The sequence below is a fragment of the Phoenix dactylifera genome, chromosome 5, assembly GCF_051530095.1.
Source record: "Phoenix dactylifera cultivar Ajwa chromosome 5, Ajwa_hap1_PhDact_Kaust_v1.1, whole genome shotgun sequence".
NCBI lineage: Eukaryota > Viridiplantae > Streptophyta > Magnoliopsida > Arecales > Arecaceae > Phoenix > Phoenix dactylifera.
In genome coordinates, this window is record NC_143194.1 from 7,879,563 (window position 1) to 7,907,534 (window position 27,972).

General features: G+C 41.9%; 2 protein-coding genes and 2 long non-coding RNA genes across 4 annotated transcripts; 3 read left to right on the forward strand and 1 right to left on the reverse strand.

The window, feature by feature from the left end:
• Nucleotides 1-3,726: 3,726 nt before the first annotated feature.
• On the reverse strand, nucleotides 3,727-8,116 carry PSY1R (Leucine-rich receptor-like protein kinase family protein). The gene is made up of 2 exons (XM_088721538.1): nucleotides 7,442-8,116; nucleotides 3,727-7,335 (listed from the first exon to the last, which is right to left on the reverse strand). Exon 2 carries the CDS (start codon nucleotides 7,198-7,200, stop codon nucleotides 3,955-3,957), a length of 3,246 nt encoding a protein of 1,081 aa, XP_088577664.1. The 5' UTR covers nucleotides 7,201-7,335; nucleotides 7,442-8,116; the 3' UTR covers nucleotides 3,727-3,954.
• Nucleotides 8,117-13,027: 4,911 nt separating this feature from the next.
• On the forward strand, nucleotides 13,028-15,367 carry LOC103717786 (CASP-like protein 2A1). The gene is made up of 3 exons (XM_008806299.5): nucleotides 13,028-13,381; nucleotides 13,518-13,635; nucleotides 14,893-15,367. The coding sequence occupies exons 1-3, from the start codon at nucleotides 13,185-13,187 to the stop codon at nucleotides 15,166-15,168; spliced, it is 591 nt and encodes a 196-aa protein (XP_008804521.1). The 5' UTR covers nucleotides 13,028-13,184; the 3' UTR covers nucleotides 15,169-15,367.
• Nucleotides 15,368-20,586: 5,219 nt separating this feature from the next.
• LOC148703351 (uncharacterized) lies at nucleotides 20,587-22,236 on the forward strand. Its single transcript, XR_015987751.2, has 3 exons — nucleotides 20,587-20,703; nucleotides 21,228-21,282; nucleotides 22,069-22,236. It is a non-coding gene; the product is annotated as an uncharacterized LOC148703351 (long non-coding RNA).
• A 376-nt stretch (nucleotides 22,237-22,612) lies between these two features.
• On the forward strand, nucleotides 22,613-24,742 carry LOC149753447 (uncharacterized). Its single transcript, XR_016413127.1, has 2 exons — nucleotides 22,613-22,821; nucleotides 23,504-24,742. It is a non-coding gene; the product is annotated as an uncharacterized LOC149753447 (long non-coding RNA).
• The last annotated feature ends 3,230 nt before the right edge of the window (nucleotides 24,743-27,972 follow it).

Sequence of the window (27,972 nt, forward strand, 5' to 3'; positions counted from 1 at the left end):
ATATATATATAGTAGAAGTTCTTTCAGGCTTCTCAAGAAACAGGGAGATTTTTATATCCAGCAAAAGGACCACAGGATACAGGCCTCATGTACCAAGATCTTCCATATTTTGTTGCCCAATAAAGCAGCATATGGCTTCAAATTATATTGGGAGATAGCATCCAATAGCAGCACAATATTTAGGAGCCATCATCAGTTTCATAGTGAAGCATGAGAAGCTTGGATGATGAGCAAAACTCAGCTTGAAGATTCTAGAGCAAGCATATTTATTTTCTTGATAAGATAATGTGTGTAGGGAGTTGGGGGGGAGAGGGACTGAGATGTTAGAAGACAACAATAAAACAAAAGAATGCACAAGGGATCTGTTTTACGATGCTCTACCAAATCTGGAGCAATGATCATGGATTAGTCATGATGCTAGCTTCTGTGAAACTACTAGAGAATCAAGGATGGTCAATAGAAACATGACTCAAGAAGTTATCCACATTAGAATTTCGATAGTGAATTTTTCTACAGAGTGATGCATGAAATTATTTGTCTTATTGGCAGTTTCGTGGCTATGGGCAATTCCTTTTTGTCAATAACTATTGGGAATCTCAACAATAATTCCTAGGGATAGAGAAAGCCATGATAAAGACATTCATGAGTTTCAACATGACTAAGAAAGAGGCCGTCAAAATAGAAGATGGTGTGGTTCCAATTGGCATATTAAGTTCCATATGCAAACAGTTTTTGATTCTTATGGTGCTGCTTGGCCTGATTTTGGCTCCAATTCTATGTTGTAAATAGTCCATATATACCATCTATGGATAAGGGAAGAGGCTTGAGTGCTCAAGCATTGATTTTATGTTTACAGAGATATTGAATTGCTTCCTCTCATGCTATTTCAGGAGGCCCCCAACATTGGGCAAGCACCAAAATAATATTCCTCTTTTTATTATTAGGGGTGTCTTTTTTTTTTTTTGGTACAATGGTGCCTTACACAAAACGTGCATGAGTGCAGCCAACAAAATCAAAAAAAAAAACTGGTGAAGAGAAGAAGAAACATACGCTTGGTTCTTCCAAAGAAACTCTCCAACATAATAAGCTGCAAATGAGGCAACCTAGTCGGCAGCAATATTCGCATTCCGGTAGACACGAGTGGTCCGAAAGGAGCCACACCCTCTCGCTAGTCTAAGTATGTCACGGAGTAATGACTGTCTGCCAGCATCGCTATACCGATCTCGAATTCACTCGATCACCGTAGCTAAGTCTCCTTCAAGATAAATGCAGATCGCGCTCCAGAAAAGCCACGCGAGATGTCTTTCTTTTTGTTCCATAACATTTGCAAACTTTTATTTTCTTTCTATTAATATTTTCTTTCCTTTTTCCTCCTCGTTGCGGCGCCAGAGTTAGTTTTTCTTTTAAGATTTTGAGCCCATAGTAATTTTGCACTGATTGGCACTACCTAGCTTAGGCATAGTGTTCAAGTTACATTTATAAACGCCCGATTTGATCCTTCGAAATGCAAGGGATCTAAAAGAATCAGGAATAAAACAGATCTCTACCTAGTTCTTGCAAGCCTATGCTCTATGTGTTGAGGCAAAATCTATTCTCAGCATGCCCAATGAGACAAAATGTTGATTGATGTAGAGACGTTGAAGAAGATGGATGTGTTTCTCTATAAGCTTGAAAAACTGCAACAAGTTCAGCCCAAAAGCATGGAAAGTTCAAACAAACTCGGTAAAATAATGAAAAAATTGCATGGAAGATTTGTGCAATTTGACCGTTAAGTCTTCCCAATATTGCTGCAAATGGTTGCACTAAGGCCTTTGCTTGGGGCATACATTCTAAATTAGGAAAGTTGTTGAACAATGTCAATAATCTTATGGTTTGCTGCTTTCACTCTGCAACTCACCATCTATCAATAAGGCTGTCAAACGAGATGAGCAGCTCAAACTTGTCTCTAGCTCAGCACAGGAAAAACTTGAATCAAGCTTTGTTTGAAGCTAAACAAATCATGCGTGAACGGGCAAAACAGGCCTGAAATTAAATCGACCTGCTTGATTAGGCTCGGTTCGAGAAGGCTCAATTATATAGATACTGGACTTTGGTTTAAGGCTTTAACTTGTGTGTTTTATTCTTTGAATCAATTAAATGTTAATTTGAACTTAAATCAAGGTTGAATTTAAGCTACGATTCAGGCTTGAACCTAGCTTGATTCAAGTTGGAATTGATTCTGGCTTGATTTAGGTTTATCAAGCTTATCAATTAGGCTCATGTCCAGTTTAGTTTGAAATTAAGCTTGAATTCAGATCCAAATAATGATAAACAAATCAAACTTGATGCTAAAGTTTAAGAACGAATATTAATTTTAAATAAGCTTGGCCAAGCAAAGTCGGATCAAGCTCGGCTCATTTACACCCCTAACCATCAACAAATCATAACCATTTGGGAACATCTTTAATGAATTTTATTGTCCAGCATGTAGCTGTACCACCATCTCTTGCAAGAATTAATCCAGAAGAGCTTTGTGCTAATCCACTCCCCTAGTAGCCACCTAATCTAAAAATCCATGAGCATGACTAAGCACAAGTGGCAGAAAGCAACGAGTTTATTGTGATCGCATTTTTGTCATTAACAATCTTAAAAGTCAAATGCTACAAGGTGGGCTTGCTAGGACAAGAAGAGCCGAATAAGTCTCGAAGGTTAATGGTTTTCAAAAGAATGGGGACTATGAGAAATAAGCTTTAGAAACTTTTAAGAGTTCAATTAAGAAGATAGTTAATTCCAAAGTTTTATCTGTAGCAATGACTTGGGGTACCAATGTACTCTTTCTACATGTCACAATGAAATGACAACTGATTAGGAGTTGCCTAGTAGATAATTGGTCAATAGTGCATGCTAAGAAGGGATAAAAGGAAAGTTTTGAAGAATTATGATTATGCTTGTCGGTAGCTATATCAATCAAGCAACCCAATAAGTGACAGTCATTGGAGAATCTTGTTGAAGATGTGATTAATTTTTACCTGTAATAGGCATGCTAACTATACATGATTTTCTTTGTGGCTGGCTTTGGATCTATGCAAGTTGGTGTATGTTGGCATCTTCAGTCAATGCTTTTGATGCATGAAGGGTAGGACAAAGTAGTTGAGATTTACCCACTATCATATACATATTCCCAATTTTGAACCTAGAGATCCTTAGACTCGTGTGGACTACTTTGACTACTACGAGCAGAACTGAATAGGGTCAAAGAGTGAGATCCGCCACATCGGAAAACCAAGTTACAGCCAAACTTTCAAAGGCCATAATTTAGCCATATGATGCCCAATAATTGAGATGAACTTTTTTTTAAAAAAAAAAAAATTGGGTATCTTTTCGAAATCTATAAGTTTGGGCTAACCTCTTAAGAGGTTGAATCAAGCCAAAATTCCATCGTTTAAGCTCCGAAATAGGCTAGTCAAACCGAAAGTTTTATTTTTGGGTAAGACTTTGATCGAGTGTAGCTCTCTATCCGATAAGAATCCAACAGAGCAATAGAAGGAAGATTTGATGTAGGAGTCGGGATCTACCTCCTCGAGATTTTTAGCTTTTTTTTACTAGAAATATCTATTTTAGAAAAAAAAAGTCTTACTAGAATTAGCAAGCGGAATCCGACCCAAATTGTGTTAGAGCGGACCTCACATTATAAATAGAGCCTATGTAGCTCGTTTTTTTTTAATGATCAATGAAAGAAAAGATCAATGAAGCTCAAGCTACTGATTGCAGGGCACTTTTTGTTTCATGCTCACAGTTTTGTGATCTGTATATTCAGCAGAATGGAAGAATACGAGCGTTGGAAATTTTGAGTATTTTCAGTATGACATTGGGAGGAATTCCTCTTCTGTATGGTTTATGGCCAAGAAGGCTGGAATTGTAGACTATGTGCTTCCTCAGTATGTTTAGAAGTGCAATGACTACAGAAACTACCTACTACCTTCGCAGCTGCAGGTCAGAACCAATGTTCTCAAGCCAGCTGACCACCTCCTTGATGGTAGGCCTCTTGAAAGGATTCTGAACGACACACATGCAAGCAACATCAAGCACCTGCAGCATTTGCTCTTCAGACCCTTTGCCTCTCAGCTGGGGGTCGAAGACCTCATCCTGCTTCCCCTGGCATCTCATCTGCCGCACCCAGTGGACAAGCTCTCTCGATAGATTCGGCAAGATCTCGACAGGCCGCCTTCCTGTGAGAAGCTCGAGCAAGACCACTCCGAAGCTGTACACGTCCCCCCTCAATGTGGCCACCCATGCTTGCCCATACTCCGGAGGGATGTATCCCAGGGTCCCAACCAGTTCAGTTGTCACATGAGTGTCGCAGGGAAGGATCAGCCTTGCGAGGCCAAAATCGGCGACATGGGCCTTCAGTTCTGCGTCGAGAAGGATGTTGCTGGACTTGATGTCGCGGTGCACAATGCGCGGTTGGCAGATTTGGTGGATGTAAGCAAGACCACGGCTTGCCCCCCGTGCTATCTTCAGCCTCGCAGGCCAATCAAGCACCGACCCCCCACCGTCATCCCTCTCATGGAGCCAGTAATCCAGGCTGCCATTTTCCATGTACGAATATACCAATAGCCGGAAGTTGCCGCAGATGCAGTAACCCTGTAGGGACACAAGGTTCTCGTGCTGGGCCATGGACAGAGCCTCCACCTCTGCCTTGAACTCCCTCTCTATGAGGCACATGTCACCAGACAGCCTCTTGATGGCGAGCTTCGTGCCGCTCGCCAGCGTAGCTTTGTACACCAGCCCGAAGCCTCCGCAACCGATGATGTTTGCCTGGTCAAAATTGTCCGTCGCCTTCAAGATGTCGGCGAAGGTGAGATCCTTTGTTTCGCAGTTGCCTGGCGATAGCATGACCAAAATGGAGTCCTTGATGGCCTCGCATGGAAGGCCCGAAACTGAGGTGCAGGCAATGCCATCTAGATCCATCATGTCGTTACTACCGCCTCGACCTGGATGCCTCTTCCTGCGACAAGCCACCATGGCAGCGAGAGCAAGCACTCCGATAGAACAGACGCTAAGTGCGACTCCAATGATGAGCTTCTTGTTGAGCCTCCTGCGTGAGGGTGAAAGGGGTTGTCCTGAATGATTGGTGCAAGATTTCTGAATCTCAGAGCCACAGAGCTTGGGATTTCCTTCGAAGCTGGAGGCTGGAAAAGTGTCGAACTGACCTCCCGATGGAATCGGCCCCTCTAGGTCGTTGTAAGCAACGCTGAACGAAGCAAGGAAATTAAGCTTGTTCAGCAGCGATGGAATCATGCCGGAGAGATGGTTCCTGGAAAGATTCAGCCTTTCCAGGTTGGTAAGATTGCAGAGCTGTGCAGGAATCTCGCCGGAGAAGTTGTTAAGGCTGAGGTCCAATGCGAGGAGTCTTTTCAGTAGAGCGATCTCTGGGGGGATCCTGCCACTGAGGCTATTGTTTCCCAAGTATATTGCTGGGGGAAGGGCTGATAGGGAATCATACTGCAAACCAGATGCATTGGTGAGCATCACAAAGACGGGCAGTTCGAGATACCCCACGTCCACCTGGGCGGCGGCTTGCTCCGATGTCAGCACCGGCAATCCTGTGATTCCCAGGGGGAATTCTCCCGAGAAAAGATTATTAGACAAGTCCAGATAAAAGAGATGGGGCAGAGAACCCAACCAACTGGGGACTGAACCAGTGAGTTGATTGGAGGAAAGATCAAGAACCTCCAGCTTTTCAAGTTTGGCCAACCAAGGAGGTACCTGACCGGTCAGCTGACAACCCCATAGGCTCAGCACCTGGATATTCTGGAAGCCGTCAAACCAGCCGGCATCCGGCATCGCCTCGCCGATGAAATTCCCTGCAAGGATGATGGCGGTGAGGTTCCTACAACTCTTGAGGATCTCCAATGTGCCGCTGATGTTCACTAGCTTGTTGGAAGAAAGTGAAAGGTATGTCAGGTTCTGCGGATTTGCCATCTCTCGTGCAATTTGGCCCTGCAGCATATTCCCGGCCAGTCGCAGTGCGGTTAGAGATCTGCATGAGTAAATGCTGTTGGGAATTTCACCAACGAAACCATTGTTCCCGAGATCAAGCATGATGAGATTGGAAAGCCTGGAGAAGTTGACGGCAGAAAGCTCCCCGGTAAAGCAGTTGCTCCTGAGGTTCAGGCACGTGAGTTTCGCGCAATTGCTCAGCGCTGAGGGCAAGGAACCATTCAGTTTGTTACCATATACGAACAGCTGCTCCAAACTTGCGAGCTTGCAGATCGAAGCTGGGAGCTGTCCAGTGAGTTGATTGCCACTAAGATCAAGTGTAGTTAGATTTGAGAGGTTGGTGATACGTCCCCCATCGAGCATCCCAGAAAGTTGATTAAAAGACAGGGAAAGCTGCTGCAGTGAGACGGCATCAAAGAGATCGTCTGGGAGCGGCCCACTAAGATTGTTGAAGCTTGCTTGGAAAACTACTAGGTTCGAGCAATTGCCTAATCCTGATTGGATGCTGCCGCCGAATTGGTTGCGGGAGAGGTCTAGGATCCTGAGGAGGGGCGAGTCAGCGCAAAGAGCGGAGGGAATCAGGCCAGTGAAGCTGTTGTTGCTGGCGTTGATCGCCACAAGATTATGCGCAATCCCCCAGCCGAAGGATGGGAATGCGTCAGTAAAGCGGTTGCTGGAGACATTCAGCACCAGCAGAGGATGGTTCCCCGGAGGCGAAGATGAAGGTGGCGGCGAAGGCAATCCACCGGACAAATGGTTGAAGCTGACATCCAAAGTCACGAGGTGGTCGGACCACAGCAGGGCTGGATGCAGGGTGCCAGAGAGCCAGTTGTGGGAGAGGTTGAGGTGAGAGAGGCGAGTGAGGTTTGCAAGAGCGGGTGAGATCTGGCCTCTGAGTTCTTTAAGGGGAAGCCACAGACGAGTGACTGATTTGTTGCCATCGCAAGAAATCCCTTCCCATATGCAGCAATCTGTGCCCCTCCATGAACCCAGAAGGCTGTTGTTGGAGGTTGACGAGAGGTTGGAGCGGAAGGACAGAAGAGAATCCCTCTCCACCTGCGTGCAGGCACCATGGGGAGAAGCAGAAGAGAGGATGACGACGAGAACAAGGTAGAAGAGGCGGAACAGGTGGCTGCTGCTGTGGGATTGGTGGTGGAGATGGTCAGCAGCATGGACAAGGTGTTGCATGGCTATCTTTTTGAGGGCATGCAAGTGCATCGGGAAGCCAGAGGCCAAAGAATCACCAGCTGTTTGGCAGAGTTGGAGTGCCAATTTACGAACTTAGCAGGAGAGACCAGAGAGCGAGCAGCTTCTCCTTCTTCCATGAGGATGGAAGCCAGATGCTGACGCATGCTAGAAATCATATACCAATCACGATATTAGTCAATGATTCTTGATAGAAAAAAGAGAGAATTGGTAATAAACAATGATGGTGGCTGTGGTTGTTCAGCGCGTTTACTTTTTTTTTTTTTCTCTTCTTAATGGTTGAGCTGTCTGTCTATTTCTTCGAGAGATGAATGAATTAAGGAGAAGCGCGTGGAGCAGCCAGAGCTGACCTCGGCTGTTCCTGTTTACCGGCGACCAATTCAATCCTTCATTCTCTCTCTCTGTCTCTGTCTCTGTCTCTCTGTCTCAACCTCGCAACCCTGTTAGATTGTCATCCTGTGTTCGAGGCCATGCCCGGCTAATTGGTTGCCATGGTCCTGCACTCAAAACATTCTGCCAAATATTCTGTGTCATGGTGAACGGCAAAGGTGCAGGAAATCATAATTAGATTTGTTAGCTGCATGCGTAGATTCCGAACATCTGTAAAAAATCTGGCTGCTCATTTGATCAATCCACAATCTATTTCGTTTCTTGCACGCTACGCGTCTAAAGAAATGGGAACATGACCATCCAGATGGCTCCCCAAGTCAATCGCCTCGCAAATAATTAGTCTTCCGGACAGACAAACGGATATATGGTAGGTACCAAGATTGGCACTATGTGGCCTTACCTGAAATTTTTTTGCTTCCATGTTGGATGAGATCAAGACGGCGATTGAGGCTTGTTTTCTGGGAAGGGATATAGTATTTGAAAAGATGCCCCGACTGGTCTACTATGATCGAAGGATAGAAACCGTTGCGAAGACGACAAGGAAAAAAAAAAAAAGGGAGAGCATGCGAAGAGGAAGGCATCTATGACTCTGTGGTCCGCTCTCTTCACCACTTGCACCTTCTTTAAAGAAAATTCTTCCGTGTCCAACCATGGCTTATTTTTCATAAAAGACATACTGGGTAGGCATACTAGGAATTTTTTTAAAGCACCAATAATTTTTGTAAAGATACGGAAAATTCTGCATAGAAGTTAAAGATGGCAGAAAATAGATTGCATAGAAGTTAATGTTGTATAAAATATGTACAGATTTTAAAGCTGTAGTAATTTTCTACATAGATTTTAATCCGGAGAAAATTTCTGCACAAATTTAAAGTTATAGAAAAATTTTACAAATATTTTAAATCTGCAGAGAATTTTGTGTATAATTTTTAAAGTTGCAAAAAACATGTTTGCACAATTTTTAGAGTAATATGACTTTCTAAAAAAACTGATTTTTGTAAAGAAACAAAAAAAATTTACAGCTTTCTAATTCTATGTAATTAAAACCAAATTTAGTCTTATACGATTCAACTAAATTTGACAAACGATCAAATAGAAATTTCTAGTGTAATCAAACTCAAATTCTTAGAAAATTGACATGAGAAAGAATGTGAACACAAGGGATCGTCCTGCATCCACATCTAAGTATTCTTGATAAAATAATTGCTGGCATGAGATTGCAGGTGAATGATCGCAGACTTAGTTAAATAAATATATCAAAGCTCGAAGATTCAATGTCAGGGCAATTTAAGACAAGTGGACTAAAATAAGATATGGCATTTCCAATCTTTTGCCTAAAATCATGGTGGAAATTAAAATCACCGGACAGGGGTATTCAAAAAATAATGCATTGCCTAGAAGATTAGCAGTGGCTATGGTCGAGTGTCCACCCAATTGCACGCCTTGAGGGGTATGAATTAATGAAGTTGGAAATTCAAGGTTTTCATGTATGAAGTCAACCGCCTAGTTTTAAAATTTGATTTGTATTATTAATATCATCACCTTGACCATCAATAAATGCTTTCTAGTATGTTTAATTCAGACCAACCACTTGCTTCTGATTGTTTTCCAGCTCAAGATGTGAATTATGATTTATTAAATTAACCTTTCAATTGACTATTATTAGGTTGTTGGCTATGTCAAGGGTGGCTAGGCCTCTTCACTAAGTCACAGGGGCCCACAATAGGAGGATGCTCTGGATTTGGTGTTGAGGACTCATCAAGGCTGTAAACACCTCGTGAAGAGGAGAAAGGAGGAAGAACAGAGGATAGGAGGATGGAAGAAGGGTGAGAGGAATCTCTCTGAAACCAAGAGCAGGGGCTATGCGATGCAAGTATTAACAAGCATGTGGGATGCATCTGAGAAATGCATGCATGACCATGAACTATTTGATCATGGATCAGTTTACCAATCCAATTTGGTAATCGGTGATTGGCTGAGCAGTAGACGTAGCTCGATTGACATTGACCTACCTACGTATTGTAGGAATCACTGATTGCCACATCAGGCTGGTAAACTGAGTAGTGGTGTGACAGATCATTGGTGGTGATAGTCTCTACCTTCTTACACTGGCAAAGGTAGGGCCTACATATCTCTATCCCTGATTTATACAGTTTTAGTATGAATACATTCAAGAATGTTAGAAAATAGCAAATCACGGAGCACTCTAGGCAACTCTGTCTCCAACCCATAAAGCACCCCAGAGTGATTAGCCCCAACCTTCTTCGCAAGAATTATACTGGCCTGCCATCGCCTTGGGCAACATTCTAAGCTAAGCCCTGCTGAGGTCTCACTTGTTTGCAAGGGAGAATATTAGATGCGAGGATAATTAATACAAAATGATCATTTACATGAAGGTATGCTTTAGAAAGTCACGCATAAGAATGTTTGTTGAATTAAATCAAGTTTATTTGCATTCAATGCATTACTTTAAAAATTCACTTGGGTTTTAAACTAATTAGAAGAGCTAGCTTCTTTCATCAATCAAAGATGCATAAAAATAGATTATTGTTTTGTATTTATTATATTTACAGATTATTATTTTATATATGGTAAGTTGATTTTATTTTTATTTTTATACATGCAAGGCATGTGTCTCCACTCTTCCTTCTCTTTGCAATAAATGCATCTCTTCTACCACTAATTTTTGAGGTAAAAATCACTAAGGGCTAGTGGTAAAGCATTTATCTTGAGTGTTAAGTTCATTGATGAGCCCACAACTATCTTTGATTCTTTTTGTTGACCATGTGCGGAACATGTGCTGTCTCACAAATTAAACTATAAATAAAAAAAGTGAAAATTGAAAATCATTAATTGATGGGAATGCTATTGTGACAATTCACACATAAAATTTTGAAAAGGATTCATGGGTAAAACACCTAACCCTAATCATTTCAATATTTGATGGAATCATCTCTACTAGCAAAATGGCCCATCCTTTCGAAATAGCAACGTGATCTTCGCTATCAGCTCTTCATTATTGAGCTTTTAACATCCTTCTTTTCTCTTTTCTTTGAACATTTGGAGATTTTACCATAATTATATTTGATGCCATGCAGTTGTCGAAGAACTTCAGTACTAGTTGGTAGAATGGGAGCAGATAGCAACTCTATAGTACCATCAAATAGATTATTTTGAAATCGAAATAGATGATTTGCTTCTAACCATTGACGATGACCCATATAACAGAACTTTTCTCCATATTTTAACCAATACGAATAAGTTGAATCCGACAACGCTTATTAGCATCATCTTATTATTGGCTTTCGACGACATTTTTAAGCATCATACCTTAATGGCGCTTAAAAAAACATCGGTATAAATGTTTCTAAATTGCCAACACTTTAAAGCGTTGTTGGAAGCCAATAATAACACAGCGCTAATAAGATGCATTGGTAAAATTTGGCACGGTTTATCTTTTAACGATGCTTCTTTGACAAATTTTCATTGGATTTCACACTTTTTTCTAGTGTTAGTAAGATATCTTTGCTCGGGCAAATATTATGCTCAGTTTGAAAATCAACTTATTGAAAATCAACTTACCATAGCTACCACTATCCTCGAAGTATGTTTATGCCATGTGGACGCAGCCGACCACTTTCTGCATGATGGGATTGGGGTGGTCATATATGTCTGCTATCCTATCTGTTAGAATAAGTTTAGAAATTATATAACAATCTGCACAACTCATAATATTTTTTTTATCAGTGTGATTTTGTGTCAACCTATATTAGTTTTTTTTGTTAGCATAATCTTGTTAGAGCAATTTTAGGGATCACACGACAACATATATCACCTATAATATTTTTCTTTGTTAATGAGATCCTATATCAACCTATATTATTTTTTATATATAGAGTCTATATACGAGTATATATAATCCCTAAGATGTACCAAATACAAAGCAACAAAAAAATAAATTATCTCTCTCTCTCTCTCTCTCGTTTTCTTCTTCAAATATTTCAAATGGTATCAGATCACCGATCACGTAACCTGCTGCCATCATCTCTTCAGCCTTTGCTGTGGTCATCGTCGTCGTTCGCAGATCTTTTGTTTCTCCTACCTCATTTGGGGAGGAGAGGGTAGTCAGGGCTCTAGCCTCGGCGGGTTTCATGTATGGAGTTTGTATACGAGTATATATAATCTCTTTTCTATGCATGAAATTTGTATACGAGTATATATAATTTCTGAGATATGCTGAATATGAAGTAATAAAGAAATAAAATTACTTTTCTCTTTCTCTTTTTCTTTTGCTTTCTTCTCGAAATATTTCAACACCATCATTCTATCAACTCCAACTATTTCTGTAATTCAGGAGAATCATGAAGTATAAGACATCCATTGCTGATTGCGTTAGTGGTATGAGTTAGATGATTCACTGTTGTCCTAGCTCGATTTTCTAGCAAATGAGCAATCTTATTTGCCATCCTAGGAGTATAGGAAATAGAAAAATAAAAATTTTGGTGGAGTTTTTTTAGTATAAGCAATAATATTCTAGACCCGCAAGACAGGAGTAGAACAATCCGTTGATAAAAACGTCACAACAATCATTAAATCGCCTTCAACAATTCCTGAGCATGGATGGATGAAGTGAAATCAAGAATTCAATGCCTCAAAAACGCTATTGTTTTAACATCTTCAGCTGAGTGGGAAAGGAACAATGAATGATTTCCAAAACTATACGATTTTCTTGATGATCTTGAACAACCGAAACAACACGGAAGCTGCTCCATATATATTCATTTTAATGCAATCAAAGGGAGACTAACTCATTATTATGAATAGAAACTTTATCAATTACATGGTTAAAGATGAAAAGTACTCCTTTATTATCTTTTCGTTGCAAGCTTTCCAGATAAATCACATGAGTGAAGTAGTGTAACAAAAATTTGATAATAATTATTGCAATAGGATGAAAAAAAGCCACTCAACTATCCAATTATCATACAAGAATATACTTCTAAAGTTCATACTAACTTCTCAACAAAGTTGGGAAAATCTATAATAAATAAAAAGATGATCAATTGATTCAGCTTTCTTTAGATGAATTCATTTTCTGATTCATGTTTAGCCATGCTCATATTATGTCAGTATCGAGCAACACCAAGGTACTCCCCCTCACACAATTTCACGTAGCAGAGGTCCCTAGCACGCAGCAGTTGCAGCCCACGAGAAAAACTAATTGCTCGCAGCGACAGTGATGGCGACGACGTTGGCAGCCGAGCATTCCAGGACGCGTGGACCGGTGGCGACCCCGTTCACGGCTCCGCATCCGCGCGCTTGGGAATGCGAGCCTGGCTACCCTCCTGTCCATGCCTCTTATCTCGCCCATTTAATTCTCATCGCCAACCCCAACTACCCTCTCGTACGTCCCTCCTCATAAATGCCCAGTCGCGGGGCAGCCCTTTCCGCCCCATACCCGTCCTCTCTTTCCTTCGGCACTCCTAACCATGCGCCTTCAGCTAGTGTTTGAGAAGAAGACCCTTGTTTAATTGTTTGTTTCTCTCCTTTTTTTGGTTCCTGCCCCTCGCTTGTAGAGGGCTTCAGTGAGTTTGTTTGAGAGAGAGATGATGACGAAGAAAACGATGGTGGAGGAGGAGGGGAGGAAGAGGGAGGGGGAGGGGCGAAGCGCAGTGAGGACGGCGGAGACGGTGCTGAGGGTAGTGCCCATGGGGCTGTGCCTGGCGGCGCTGGTGCTCATGCTCAAGAACGCCCAGGTCAACGACTTCGGCTCCGTCTCCTATGCCGACCTCACCCCCTTCAGGTGAGTTTTAAGAAGAGTTTAGAGGCCTCTTTGGTTGCGTCCTCGTCCTTTTCTTTCTATGTATACCTGTTTGTCTTTTTGCTTCTCTCGTTCTGCGGTGTCTCAACAGTTGGAACTACATATGGATGTGAAATAGGTACCTGGTGTATGCCAATGGCTTCTGTGCCGGCTACTCCCTGTTATCCGCCTCCTACACGGCCATGCCACGACCGAACACCTTGTCTCGTTCATGGGTCCTATTCTTCTTTGATCAGGCATCTCTCTCTCTCTCTCTCTCTCTCTCTCTCCCTCCCCCGTCTGTGTGTGTGTGTGTTTGAACAGTTTTATGTTTTGTTTTGTTTTTTTTTTACTTTTTTGCTAGTCCCTCCTACATTTATCAGTATTTGTCCAAAATACGTATACCTGTTTTATAACATCTCATCATTTATGTGGATTAGGACTGAAAATAAAAGTAATGTGTGTTATGGTATAAGAAGGTTACAATGACCTCAAAAATAAAAAATAAAAAAGCGGTACGAAGATTCATGTAACCCAATTATCGCAGAGCATGTACAGTTCAGCACAGATAAAAGCTTCGTTTGGTAGGGCTGTTGGGACTAAGATTTTCCGAAGTGGAAGTTTTATAAAAAATTATTTGTTATTAAGTAAATATAATTCTAAAAAGCTCTGAAATTTTAAAATATGTTTGATAAATAAAATAAAAAAATATTTTGGGTATGACAAAATGACCATAAATAACATTGCATAGTATTATCCAGCAAAAAATAATAAAATATAATATATTAATATATAAATATATAATATAATATAATATTACTATAATATAATATAATATAATATTATTATAATATAGTAATATAATATTGTATACTATATTATAATAATATAATATAATTTGATATTATATAACATAATATATCAATGTGTTATTATATAATATTATATTATATTATATTTATAGTATAATATAGTAATAAAAGTATACAATATTATAATTATTATTATTATATATTAATATCATCATTTTCTATAATTATTATATTTAATTATTGGTATTTTGGATGGAAAAAAAATTATAACTTAAAACAATCTTTCGATGGAGCCTAAAAGTTTTTTTTTTTAAGAGAAGCTCTAAAATGAAGATTCTTTCAAAAAGCTATTTTAGTTTTTCGGTAAAATTAAAATAATTTTTTAATTTTTTTAACAATCATTTCTATTTTATGCTTTTTGGTCCTCCAAAAATTCTTTCGAGGCTTTATGTGAATTTTCTATTGCTCCGAGACTTCTCAAAATAAAGTAGCCACCAGACCTAGAGTGGCATCAAAATTGTTGGTCAACAAATTCTGAAATGGCATCCACACAAAAAGGAGGTGTTAGATGCTAAATTTCTCCCGGTCTACAACACGTCCATCATTCGCATCATAAGCAATCTTTTCTCTCAACCTCCTAATAATTTTCGATTTCTTCTTGGTTTGTTGCAATAACAACATTTATATACCGGGTTTGGGCAGGTGTTCACGTATGTGATCCTCGCCGCCGGGACGGTGTCGGCAGAGCTGACGTACCTGGCTTACAATGGCGACGAGGCGGTGACATGGAGCAAGCAGTGCGGCGTCTTCAACAGCTTCTGCCGGAGGGCGACGGCTTCCATCGGCATCACCTTTGGGGCGGTGGCCTGCTACGCTGTGCTCTCTCTGCTCTCCTCCTATCGTCTCTTCAGCACCTACGAAGCCCCCCTCTCCTTCGTCGGCAAAAGTGGCCGGGAGAGCTCTGCCTTCCCCCGCTGATGTGATACAGGTGGCCTCCTCTTGGCAGCATGATATGCGAGCAGAGGATGCCAGGATATTGTGTGTGTGTGGAAATCAAGACTTAGAGGCAGAGGCGTAGAACAAGGATGCAGTGCTTTCGTAAATAAAGTTTGATGGTCACTCTTGCAGCTGTAACTTGTATTCCTATATATATATATATATAAACTCCTTCAGCTCAGCTTTATTAGTTCTTCGGACACTATCAAACTGTCACGCCCCGAACCCAGCACCCGGGTCCGGTACGCGACCGGCCGCATGAGCCCTAGAGCAGTGCCCTAAAGATCATGCAAGGCCTATGATTAACCAAAAATTCCAATAAATCCACAATTAATCTAGTAATTCAAATAGAGCAGTCCGACATGTCCAAATAAACAAATTAGTTCAATTACAAAATCTTCAAATGTTCATCGACATCAAAGAAGAATAAACAAACTAACTAGCTAATGACTCTGATACTTGCACTCTGCGCCCATCCCATCCAAATCTAAGCATCCTGCAACTCTGATAAAATGAAAGAAAAAAAAAGGGGGATGAGCTTTACAGCCCAGTAAGAATCCCTACACATCCACACCAACACAATAATAATAAAAATCTGAAAACCACGACAAGTCGAAGCACATATTATGAAGTCATAAACCGGCTATCAAAGCTCAAATAATCGATACAAGTATGTACATCAAACATCAATAAAAGTCCAGCCACACAAGAAATATATAGCATATGATAGCTCATAAACTTGTATTATAGTTTCAGTGTCTTTTCTTCAACTTGATCCAGATTAATTATCTTTCCGACTTTGGGTCAAATCTTGGTCACATTTCTCAGCCTGTGGTGGGGCAACCAAATTATCACATTTTCAGCCTGTGGCGGGGCCTGCACATTATAGTTCTACATTTCTAGCCTGTGATGGGGCCTGCCAAAGTATCACATTTTCAGCCTGTGGCGGGGCCTGCACATTATAGTTCCACATTTCTAGCCTGTGAGGGGGCCTACCAAAATATCACATTTTCAGCCTGTGGCGGGGCCTGCATATTATAGTTCCACATTTCTAGCCTGTGAGGGGGCCTACCAAAATACCACATTTTCAGCCTGTGACGGGGCCTGCCATAATAACAAGATAAACCCAAAGTTCCTTTTCATACAATCCAGTTTACATCTACACATCAATTTTCTTTATGTTTATTTCCGGCTATAAACTAACCACAGTCACGTTTCCAGCCCGTGACGGGGCAACCAATATCATATGGTTAGTTTAGAGCACCACATCCATCAGTCAAATTTTGCAGGTGTAGGTTATGCGCATGCATGCATCTATCATTATACCAATCACAAGCAAAGACGATCAAAATACAATTTAAATATAAAAACCATTTTGTTTTGCCTGGATCATAGCATATCAAACATATATATATAGTGCAAAATATTTATATCATGTAGGATTGGCGTACAAGGATTCTTACCTTTGTTAACTCAGACAGACTAATCACCCGCCCTCATGGCCATCTATAAATCCGGATATGCAGAACCCTGCTCAGCGTCCTTTCGTCTGTTAACAGATTGTTCTCCTATATAACCAAGACAATATTAAAAATTATCCGGAGTATCTGACAACCCAAAACCCTCCATTACCTACGACTATCCAGCAGTCTGTACAAACAATGGTCTCCTCTTATCAAACTAGAGAGAGAAAACTCCAATCTAGAGAGAGAAACTGTAGAGAGAAATAATCCAAGTAGAGGGAGAGGAACTAATAAACAAGCGAGAGAACCTAGGAGAGAGAAGAGAGGAGAGAGAAAACTCTTCCTCCTTCTCAAAACAGGGGGACCGGTCCCTCCCTCTCTTCTCGGATCAGGATGGCACAGCCACCAAGGTGCCCATCCTCGGCGACGACGGCCGGCCAGTGATGGCCATCAACTGCGGCACCACCGGCGACAGTGGTCGGCCGGCGACCAACCAACGAGGGGAAGGAAAGGAGGTGGAATCACGAGGAAGGAGATCTCGGTCCACCTCTTCCCATCCCCTCTAAAACCCTAAAAATCCCTCTCAACCAACCCACAGTCCCGATTCAACCCCCAAGACCATAGCTCCGGCCAACCCGGCGGCCGGCGGCGGCAAAATCCGGAGGAGAAAAGCTGAAACAGGGGTTTCCTGTTTCGGACTCTTCTCCGGCGATCTCATCGCCCAAACCCCAACCGACGCAACCCAAAATCTAGCAAAGGATGTGCAAGGAGAGGCACCACACTTACCTCAGTCCGACGGAGTGCTCCGGCGACCCTTTCCGGCGAGAAAATCAAAGGAAACGAGCTCGGATCAAACTCCTCTCTTCTCCCGATTTGTGGATGGTCTTCACCGAAGGAAAGGGGCTTTGGGGCTTCCTCCACGGTCATCCGGATCTCGGAACCGTCGCCTCTTCGGCACTCGGTCTCCTCCGGCGAGTCACCCCCTCTAACGCCGCCGCCCCCCCTCCCCTCTCTTCTCGTTTTTTTTTTTTCTCCCACGATCGTGCCTAGGGCACGATTGTAAACGGGTGGATGGGCCCGGTCTTTTCGGGCCGGCCCGTCCATCTTTTTTTTTTTTTTTTTTTTAGGGGTATTACATACTCTCCCCCTTAAAAAAAAAAAAATTTCGTCCTCGAAATTAACTTACTTGAAGCCTCAAATTTTTTTTTTAAAAAAAAATTGCATCCATTATATCATCCCTGAGATTTCAAATAGTCTCCCTCTCGGAGTACCTACCCACAAGATTTGACATACAAAAATTACAGCATCTCAAAACTTAATCCTTTCTATTTCGATTTGTGGTGGTGTTCATTGATGACATTTTAATTTATTCAAAAGGAAAAGAAGAACATGAGGAACATTTACGAAGCGTACTTCAACTCTTAAGAAGGGAGAAGCTCTATGCTAAATTAAAGAAGTGTGAGTTTTGGTTGAATGAGATATCGTTTTTGGGGCATATCATATCCGGAGATGGGATTTCTGTGGATCCAGCAAAAGTGGAAGCTGTAGTATAGTGGAACAGGCCTACTAATATTTCTGAGATTCGCAGCTTTCTAGGAATGGCAGGCTATTACAGACGATTTATGGAAGGATTTTCCTCTATAGCTATACCTTTGACTCGTTTAACTCAAAAAAGAGTTAAGTTTGAATGGACTGAAGAATGTGAACGAGGCTTTCAGGAATTAAAGAGGCGGTTGGTTACAGCACCAATTCTTACTATACCTACAAGTGATGATGGATTCACAATTTATAGTGATGCTTCAAGGAAGGGACTCGGCTGTGTTTTGATGCAGCATGGTAAGGTAGTAGCCTATGCCTCTAGACAATTAAAATCTTATGAGCAAAATTATCCTACTCATGATTTGGAGTTAGCAGCTGTGATTTTTGCTTTCAAGATTTGGAGACATCATCTTTGCGGAGTACGATGCGAGGTGTTTACAGATCACAAAAGTTTGAAATATATATTTACCCAGAAGGAATTGAATTTGAGACAAAGAAGATGGCTGGAACTGTTGAAGGACTATGATCTAACGATAAATTATCACCCTGGAAAAGCTAACGTTGTTGCAGATGCCTTGAGCAGAAAGTCAATGGGAAATATGGCTACTTTGATTACTAGCCAACTACAAATTTTGGAAGATGTGAGGAAACTTGAACTAGAAATCCGAGTACCTGGCACAAGGACTCAACTGGCTTATATGCAGGTTCAGCCGACACTCATAGAGAGGATCAAGACAGCTCAGGGTAATGACCAGCAGTTATTGAAGATTCGGAAGTCGATAGAAGCAGGAGATATATCTGAATTCAGGATTCATGAGGACGGATCTTTGAGGTATCGGAATAGAATTTGTGTACCTATGGATTTAGAAATCAAATAGGAAATTCTTAAAGAAGCCCATCAGTCTGGATATACAGTGCACCCAGGAGGGACTAAGATGTATAGAGATTTAAAGGAATTGTATTGGTGGAACAACATGAAAAGAGAAATTGCTCAATTCGTGGCACAATGTCTAGTATGTCAGCAGGTTAAAGCTGAACACCAAAGACCTGCAGGACCGCTTCAGCCTCTTGACATTCCAATATGGAAGTGGGAACAAATTTCTATGGATTTTGTAACAGGACTGCCAAAGACTCCCAGTTCTAATGATGCAGTATGGGTGATAGTGGATAGGCTAACCAAATCGGCACACTTTTTACCTATCAAAGTGGGGTTCGGTCTGGAAAGGCTAGCTAAATTATACATTAAAGAAATTGTGAGACTGCACGGTATTCTAGTATCCATTGTGTCGGATCGAGATACTAGATTTGTATCACAATTTTGGAAAAGCTTGCATAAGGCTTTGGGGACAAAATTATGTTTTAGTACTGCCTTTCACCCTCAGACCGATGGTCAGTCTGAGAGGACCATTCAGATTCTCGAGGATATGTTGAGAGCTTGCGTCATAGATATGAAGGATTCTTGGGATGAGCATCTACCTCTGATAGAGTTTGCATATAACAACAGTTATCAGAGTAGCATACAGATGGCGCCTTATGAAGCCTTATACGGAAGAAAATGTCGTTCGCCAATTTGTTGGGATGATATTGGTGAACGAAGATTGTTGGGCCCTGAACTTATACAACAGACAGTTGAGAAAATTCAGCTAATTAGAGATCGCCTTCGGACTGCACAAAGTAGACAGAAGAGTTATGCGGATAATAGAAGACGAGAATTAGAATTTCAAGTTGGTGACCATGTATTTCTTAAAATATCACCTACAAAGGGAGTTGCAAGATTCGGTATTCGAGGAAAATTGAATCCCAGATTTGTTGGTCCGTTCGAGATCTTAGAAAGAATTGGTAAGGTGGCTTATAGACTTGCATTGCCGCCTTCTCTGGCTGGTGTACACGATGTTTTCCATGTCTCAATGTTGAAGAAATATATACCAGACCCAAGTAGTGTCACGGAGCTTGAGCCGTTACAAGTTAGAGAAGATCTATCATATAAGGAGCGTCCAGTGCGGATAGTAGACAGAAAAGATCAAGTTTTGAGACACCGTGTTATACCTTATGTCAAGGTGCAGTGGAGCCATCATACAGAAAGAGAAGCTACCTGGGAACTGGAAGATGAGATGAAGCAGAAATACCCTCAACTTTTTGAAACTGCAGGTACGAAAATTTCGGGGACGAAATTTTCTTTTTAGGAGGGTGGGATGTAAGAACCCGGAACTGGGCCCGGTCCACTCGACCGGCCCAGTCCCAAATCTTGGCACGTGAGGCAGCGGGATGGAACCTCCATCCCGAAGAAGAAGGAGGAGCCCTGTTTTAGGGCTTCCTTCTCCTTCCTCTCCTCCTTTGAGCCCACCGAAGGAGAGCCGCCGCACGCAAAGGGGGGGAGGGTTTTCTTCGTGTGGCCACCGAGAGAGAGAGAGAGAGGGAGAGAGGGAGAGAGAGGAGCCACGACACCGGGTGGCGGGTGGTCTCCTTCTTCTTTTCCGTCGGAGAGGGGGAGGCGCCGGTCTTCGTCGGGGCTGAGGTAAGGATCTCTCACCTTCTTCTCCTTTCCTTGCTTGATGCTTGGCCATGATGTGTTGGGGGTTGGGGCCGGCCGATCACCGGATTTGGGTCCAAAACGGCTACCCTAGCCGTCGGCGTTTCGCCGCCGCCAGTCGCCGGGGGTGGTCGGGCTTGCTCCGCCACCTCCTGCCGCTGCCAAGGCCAGCCACCGCGGCCGCCTTGGGTCCGACCGAGAGGGAAGAAGAAGGGGGGGGCGGGGGCTCACGGGTCCCCTGTTCCACCGAAGGAGAAGAAGGGAGTCGGGAGAGGAAAGAAGAAAGAAGAAAAAAAAAGAAAGAAGAAAAAGAAAAGAAAGAAGAAAAGAAAAAAAAAAAGAAAAAAAAAAATAAAAAGAGGGTGGTTTACGGGTATGAACCTGAATCCGAACCCGAACCCGAGGTGCTAGACACTTCGGCAGGGTCGGCCCTGGGAGAATGTTAAAATTTAGGTTTTATATATATATTGTGATGAATTTTAAAAGAAAATATGGTTTTTGAATATTAGGTTCTGCGAGGGATTTGCGGAATTAATTGGATTTGTTGTGGATCGCGTTCGCAAGGTAAGTGATGTAACCTCTTTTCTAGATTTATCGGCAAACTATATATATGTTTCACGAATCGAATTATTCATGATTTCGAATTTGATGCATGGATTATATGTGTATTTTAGAATATTATATGATTATAATTGAACGTATTTGCTTCTGATTTGAATTGTGTTTAATTGCTCCGACATTGTATCTTTTGGCTTGGAACACTAAACATAATGTAAGAAAAGATTATGACTTGAAATAGATTCAGATTTGCAGTCGGGCTATGTTGAGGACCCTGCCAATGGGGGCTAATACATTGGTACCGCAAGAAGAATAGTCGGTGATATGACCCTACCACAGTGAACATGTGGTCATAGTTCCTGGCTGTTGAGTTGAATCTGATAAATTGAAAGAAATGAAGATATGAACGACGTTTGGTTTTGACATTGTATGTTTCTTTTATATATAACTGAAATATGAAATAGAGAACAAGCTGAACTGTCGACCTGGCTATGTTGAGGACCCTGCCAATGGGGGCAGATACGTTGGCAGTTGACTGTCCTGAAGGACTCACCGCAAGAAGATTAGTCGGTGTTGATGACCCTGCCACAGGGAACATGTGGTCATAGTCCAGGATTGACATGATAAAATGAATATGTAAAAGAATCTTTTGAATTTAAGAAATATTTGACTTATACTTTGGAACTGCATATTTATTTATTTTCCACATATTATTGCTTGATTTATCTAGCTAGGGTGTTCATTACTTACTGGGCTGTCTAGCTCATTATACCCTCTCTTGTTGTTTTACAGATTTCGAGAACTAGTCTATTGGGGATTCAAATTGGAAGAGCGATTAGAAGGATTGTGGCACAAGTTACCTTAGATTAGGGTTATTTAAGTTGATTTGTTATTATGGACATTTATTATGATTGGTGGACTTTTATTATTTTAAGAACTAGGTTTCTGCATGTTGGTAAATGATTATTCCGCTGCATATTTAGACTTGTGAGACATTATGGCTTGAGTTAGTCAATGGAATAAGATTCCAATTTATTCTCTTAAATTATTTTGGAAATTCATAATTGAGGTGTTTGGTTTAGATGCCTTGCAAGCTTGTGGGGAGAGTTTCCTACGGGTGTGCGGCGGTTGGCGCGACCCCCGGCCCGCGATCTCGGGACGGGGGCATGACAACTTAAGTGGAAGCTTTATGTAATACCCCTAAAAAAAAAAAAAAAAAAAAAAAAGATGGACGGGCCGGCCCGAAAAGACCGGGCCCATCCACCCGTTTACAATCGTGCCCTAGGCACGATCGTGGGAGAAAAAAAAAAAACGAGAAAAGAGGGGAGGGGGGGCGGCGGCGTTAGAGGGGGTGACTCGCCGGAGGAGACCGAGTGCCGGAGAGGCGACGGTTCCGAGATCCGGCTGACCGTGGAGGAAGCCCCAAAGCCCCTTTCCTTCGGTGAAGACCATCCACAAATCGGGAGAAGAGAGGAGTTTGATCCGAGCTCGTTTCCTTTGATTTTCTCGCCGGAAAGGGTCGCCGGAGCACTCCGTCGGACTGAGGTAAGTGTGGTGCCTCTCCTTGCACATCCTTTGCTAGATTTTGGGTTGCGCCGGTTGGGGTTTGGGCGATGAGATCGCCGGAGAAGAGTCCGAAACAGGGAACCCCTGTTTCGGCTTTTCTCCTCCGGATTTTGCCGCCGCCGGCCGCCGGGTTGGCCGGAGCTATGGTCTTGGGGGTTGAATCGGGACTGTGGGTTGGTTGAGAGGGATTTTTAGGGTTTTAGAGGGGATGGGAAGAGGTGGACCGAGATCTCCTTCCTCGTGATTCCACCTCCTTTCCTTCCCCTCGTTGGTTGGTCGCCGGCCGACCACTGTCGCCGGTGGTGCCGCAGTTGATGGCCATCACTGGCCGGCCGTCGTCGCCGAGGATGGGCACCTTGGTGACTGTGCCATCCTGATCCGAGAAGAGAGGGAGGGACCGGTCCCCCTGTTTTGAGAAGGAGGAAGAGTTTTCTCTCTCCTCTCTTCTCTCTCCTAGGTTCTCTCGCTTGTTTATTAGTTCCTCTCCCTCTACTTGGATTATTTCTCTCTACAGTTTCTCTCTCTAGATTGGAGTTTTCTCTCTCTAGTTTGATAAGAGGAGACCATTGTTTGTACAGACTGCTGGATAGTCGTAGGTCAATGGAGGGTTTTGGGTTGTCAGATACTCCGGATAATTTTTAATATTGTCTTGGTTATATAGGAGAACAATCTGTTAACAGACGAAAGGACGCTGAGCAGGGTTCTGCATATCCGGATTTATAGATGGCCATGAGGGCGGGTGATTAGTCTGTCTGAGTTAACAAAGGTAAGAATCCTTGTACGCCAATCCTACATGATATAAATATTTTGCACTATATATATATGTTTGATATGCTATGATCCAGGCAAAACAAAATGGTTTTTATATTTAAATTGTATTTTGATCGTCTTTGCTTGTGATTGGTATAATGATAGATGCATGCATGCGCATAACCTACACCTGCAAAATTTGACTGATGGATGTGGTGCTCTAAACTAACCATATGATATTGGTTGCCCCGTCACGGGCTGGAAACGTGACTGTGGTTAGTTTATAGCCGGAAATAAACATAAAGAAAATTGATGTGTAGATGTAAACTGGATTGTATGAAAAGGAACTTTGGGTTTATCTTGTTATTATGGCAGGCCCCGTCACAGGCTGAAAATGTGGTATTTTGGTAGGCCCCCTCACAGGCTAGAAATGTGGAACTATAATGTGCAGGCCCCGCCACAGGCTGAAAATGTGATATTTTGGTAGGCCCCCTCACAGGCTAGAAATGTGGAACTATAATGTGCAGGCCCCGCCACAGGCTGAAAATGTGATACTTTGGCAGGCCCCATCACAGGCTAGAAATGTGGAACTATAATGTGCAGGCCCCGCCACAGGCTGAAAATGTGATAATTTGGTTGCCCCACCACAGGCTGAGAAATGTGACCAAGATTTGACCCAAAGTCGGAAAGATAATTAATCTGGATCAAGTTGAAGAAAAGACACTGAAACTATAATACAAGTTTATGAGCTATCATATGCTATATATTTCTTGTGTGGCTGGACTTTTATTGATGTTTGATGTACATACTTGTATCGATTATTTGAGCTTTGATAGCCGGTTTATGACTTCATAATATGTGCTTCGACTTGTCGTGGTTTTCAGATTTTTATTATTATTGTGTTGGTGTGGATGTGTAGGGATTCTTACTGGGCTGTAAAGCTCATCCCCCTTTTTTTTTTCTTTCATTTTATCAGAGTTGCAGGATGCTTAGATTTGGATGGGATGGGCGCAGAGTGCAAGTATCAGAGTCATTAGCTAGTTAGTTTGTTTATCCTTCTTTGATGTCGATGAACATTTGAAGATTTTGTAATTGAACTAATTTGTTTATTTGGACATGTCGGACTGCTCTATTTGAATTACTAGATTAATTATGGATTTATTGGAATTTTTGGTTAATCATAGGCCTTGCATGATCTTTAGGGCACTGCTCTAGGGCTCATGCGGCCGGTCGCGTACCGGACCCGGGTGCTGGGTTCGGGGCGTGACAGAGTGGTATCAGAGCTTAAGGTTAAGATATCCTGAGGTTCAGGTTCAGGTGAGTGTGAGTAGGGAATCATGATTAAAAAAAAACTATCAGAGACTTGGTTTATAATCACTTAAGATTGTAACAAGAATGATATTATAATCTAATGTTTAAGACCACTAGGGACTGTGGCCTTAGTGGCATCAGAGTTTGAGGTTTAAGATCATTGAAAATTGTGACAAATTGGAATCTGAGCATATATTTAAGATCACTAGGGATTGTGACAGAAATATATCATAGCTTAAGGTTACGATCATTTGGGACATGATAATTAAATTCAGTGCTTAAGGTGTGAGATCACTGGGCATTGTGATAAAATGTATGCATCGGATTTGGTTTTCGATGAGTGTAGAAGGAAAGTATAAATTGTCTGTGATCATGATAAGAGAGGTTAGACCTAAGATTAAGTGTAGGAAGGTTAACAATGGCATATCGGTTATACGATGTTTAGATATTATTTAAATGACCTGAAAATTCAAACTTGATATGGGTTTTGATATGATTGTACTTTTGATTTTGCTACTAATTATTAGAGTGAGATTTGTACGTAGATCTTCCATAGTATTGGAGTGAGCTAAGAAGATTTCATAATATTGAAAGGAACGTTCTTCGAAGTTGAAAATGCATGTGGATTATATCTGATATTGGCATGTTGGATATTGCAAATAGGTCTATTTCCTATTGATGTATTTGATTATTTTGAGACCATAGAGTATGCATATTGATGGAGGAATTCTAATTATTTGAATTCTCATATTTGGATTGGGCTACTGAATTTTTCTTATAATTGTTGGAGATTATTGGGTGTGTTAACTTGAAATCTTTGTCATTGTAAAATACAAAATTGAGTAGAAATTTCGATTTTGAGATGCTTATGTGAGTTATTATGTGTAGCATTGATCATAGACACTAAGAATTTTGGTGAAAAAGAATTTGGAGGTTGATAGGGTTAATTCCTACTCATAGTGATATTGGCTCAACAGTTCTAACCCATTGAATTTGAAGTAAATTCTGTTGGAAGGAAAATCAATGTAGATTTTCTGATTAAATTGCTAAGGGAATACAAGAATTACCCCTTTAAATTAAACCTAGATATTTTTGGATTCTAAAAAGGTTGTGGAGATCACGTAGTGATCTTAAACTTGACTAAAAGATTGGGGGTTAGTTATGGTAAGTATACTCTATATAAATCGAGAACAAAAAGATCTAGAGGTTTTGCTCTAGTTCTACTTGAAAATTTAAAATTTGGAATTTCTTAGTCTCGATGCAAAGTGATACCTTGGACAGAAATCATTTTGTGACTTTAGAGAATTTGATGAGTTAGATCAGAGTGCGCAGCGGAAGTGTAGTGGTTTGAGTTATTTTGAAACCGATAAGAAAAAGAAAAAAAAAATAATGATGATACCTTGATCTGAAGGGTATTATTATGGAAGACTTGAGTTAGTTTTCTAGTAGAGGGGAATGTGTTGATTCTTTGCCTACTGGAAGTAGTTATGGGCTCTCCTATTTTTGATAATTCTAAGAAAAATTTTGGGGCATCTCAAATTTAACGTTAACGGATTGTTAGCTTTGTGATTAAGCTTGAGCCTGGAATGATTTAACATAGTTCTTCGACTCCTAGCTCTGACTTGTTAATCTATCTATTTGAAAAGGGTTTGCGGTTTTCCTAGGATAAAGGTTGATCATTTAATCACAGGCAAAGTTAAGAAAAGAAAAATGATTACAGAATATTAAGAGCATTTGATACTAAAGATTTCTCCTATTTCTATTAAGCCAATTATGATCTCTATGTAGAATCAAGAGAAATTAATTTCTTTGGGATATAATTATGGCATTTTAATCCAAGGTTGGGAGTTGGAATTCTTTTGAAGGAGATCAAAAGAACTTACTATGTGTGATAAATAGAAAGGATTAAGTTTTGAGATGCTGTAATTTTTGTATGTCAAATCTTGTGGGTAGGTACTCCGAGAGGGAGACTATTTGAAATCTCAGGGATGATATAATGGATGCAATTTTTTTTAAAAAAAAAAATTTGAGGCTTCAAGTAAGTTAATTTCGAGGACAAAATTTTTTTTTTAAGGGGGAGAGTATGTAATACCCCTAAAAAAAAAAAAAAAGATGGACGGGCCGGCCCGAAAAGACCGGGCCCATCCACCCGTTTACAATCGTGCCCTAGGCACGATCGTGGGAGAAAAAAAAAACGAGAAGAGAGGGGAGGGGGGGCGGCGGCGTTAGAGGGGGTGACTCGCCGGAGGAGACCGAGTGCCGGAGAGGCGACGGTTCCGAGATCCGGCTGACCGTAGAGGAAGCCCCAAAGCCCCTTTCCTTCGGTGAAGACCATCCACAAATCGGGAGAAGAGAGGAGTTTGATCCGAGCTCGTTTCCTTTGATTTTCTCGCCGGAAAGGGTCGCCGGAGCACTCCGTCGGACTGAGGTAAGTGTGGTGCCTCTCCTTGCACATCCTTTGCTAGATTTTGGGTTGCGCCGGTTGGGGTTTGGGCGATGAGATCGCCGGAGAAGAGTCCGAAACAGGGAACCCCTGTTTCGGCTTTTCTCCTCCGGATTTTGCCGCCGCCGGCCGCCGGGTTGGCCGGAGCTATGGTCTTGGGGGTTGAATCGGGACTGTGGGTTGGTTGAGAGGGATTTTTAGGGTTTTAGAGGGGATGGGAAGAGGTGGACCGAGATCTCCTTCCTCGTGATTCCACCTCCTTTCCTTCCCCTCGTTGGTTGGTCGCCGGCCGACCACTGTCGCCGGTGGTGCCGCAGTTGATGGCCATCACTGGCCGGCCATCGTCGCCGAGGATGGGCACCTTGGTGGCTGTGCCATCCTGATCCGAGAAGAGAGGGAGGGACCGGTCCCCCTGTTTTGAGAAGGAGGAAGAGTTTTCTCTCTCCTCTCTTCTCTCTCCTAGGTTCTCTCGCTTGTTTATTAGTTCCTCTCCCTCTACTTGGATTATTTCTCTCTACAGTTTCTCTCTCTAGATTGGAGTTTTCTCTCTCTAGTTTGATAAGAGGAGACCATTGTTTGTACAGACTGCTGGATAGTCGTAGGTCAATGGAGGGTTTTGGGTTGTC

Bases quoted from the DNA above. Each gene is read 5' to 3' on its own strand.
- PSY1R (XM_088721538.1), bottom strand. From the start codon at position 7,200: ATGCACTTGCATGCCCTCAAAAAGATAGCCATGCAACACCTTGTCCAT.
- LOC103717786 (XM_008806299.5), top strand. From the start codon at position 13,185: ATGATGACGAAGAAAACGATGGTGGAGGAGGAGGGGAGGAAGAGGGAG. The intron at 13,382-13,517 runs GTGAGTTTTAAG...GATGTGAAATAG, and splicing joins GCCGACCTCACCCCCTTCAG to GTACCTGGTGTATGCCAATG. The intron at 13,636-14,892 runs GCATCTCTCTCT...GGGTTTGGGCAG, and splicing joins TCCTATTCTTCTTTGATCAG to GTGTTCACGTATGTGATCCT.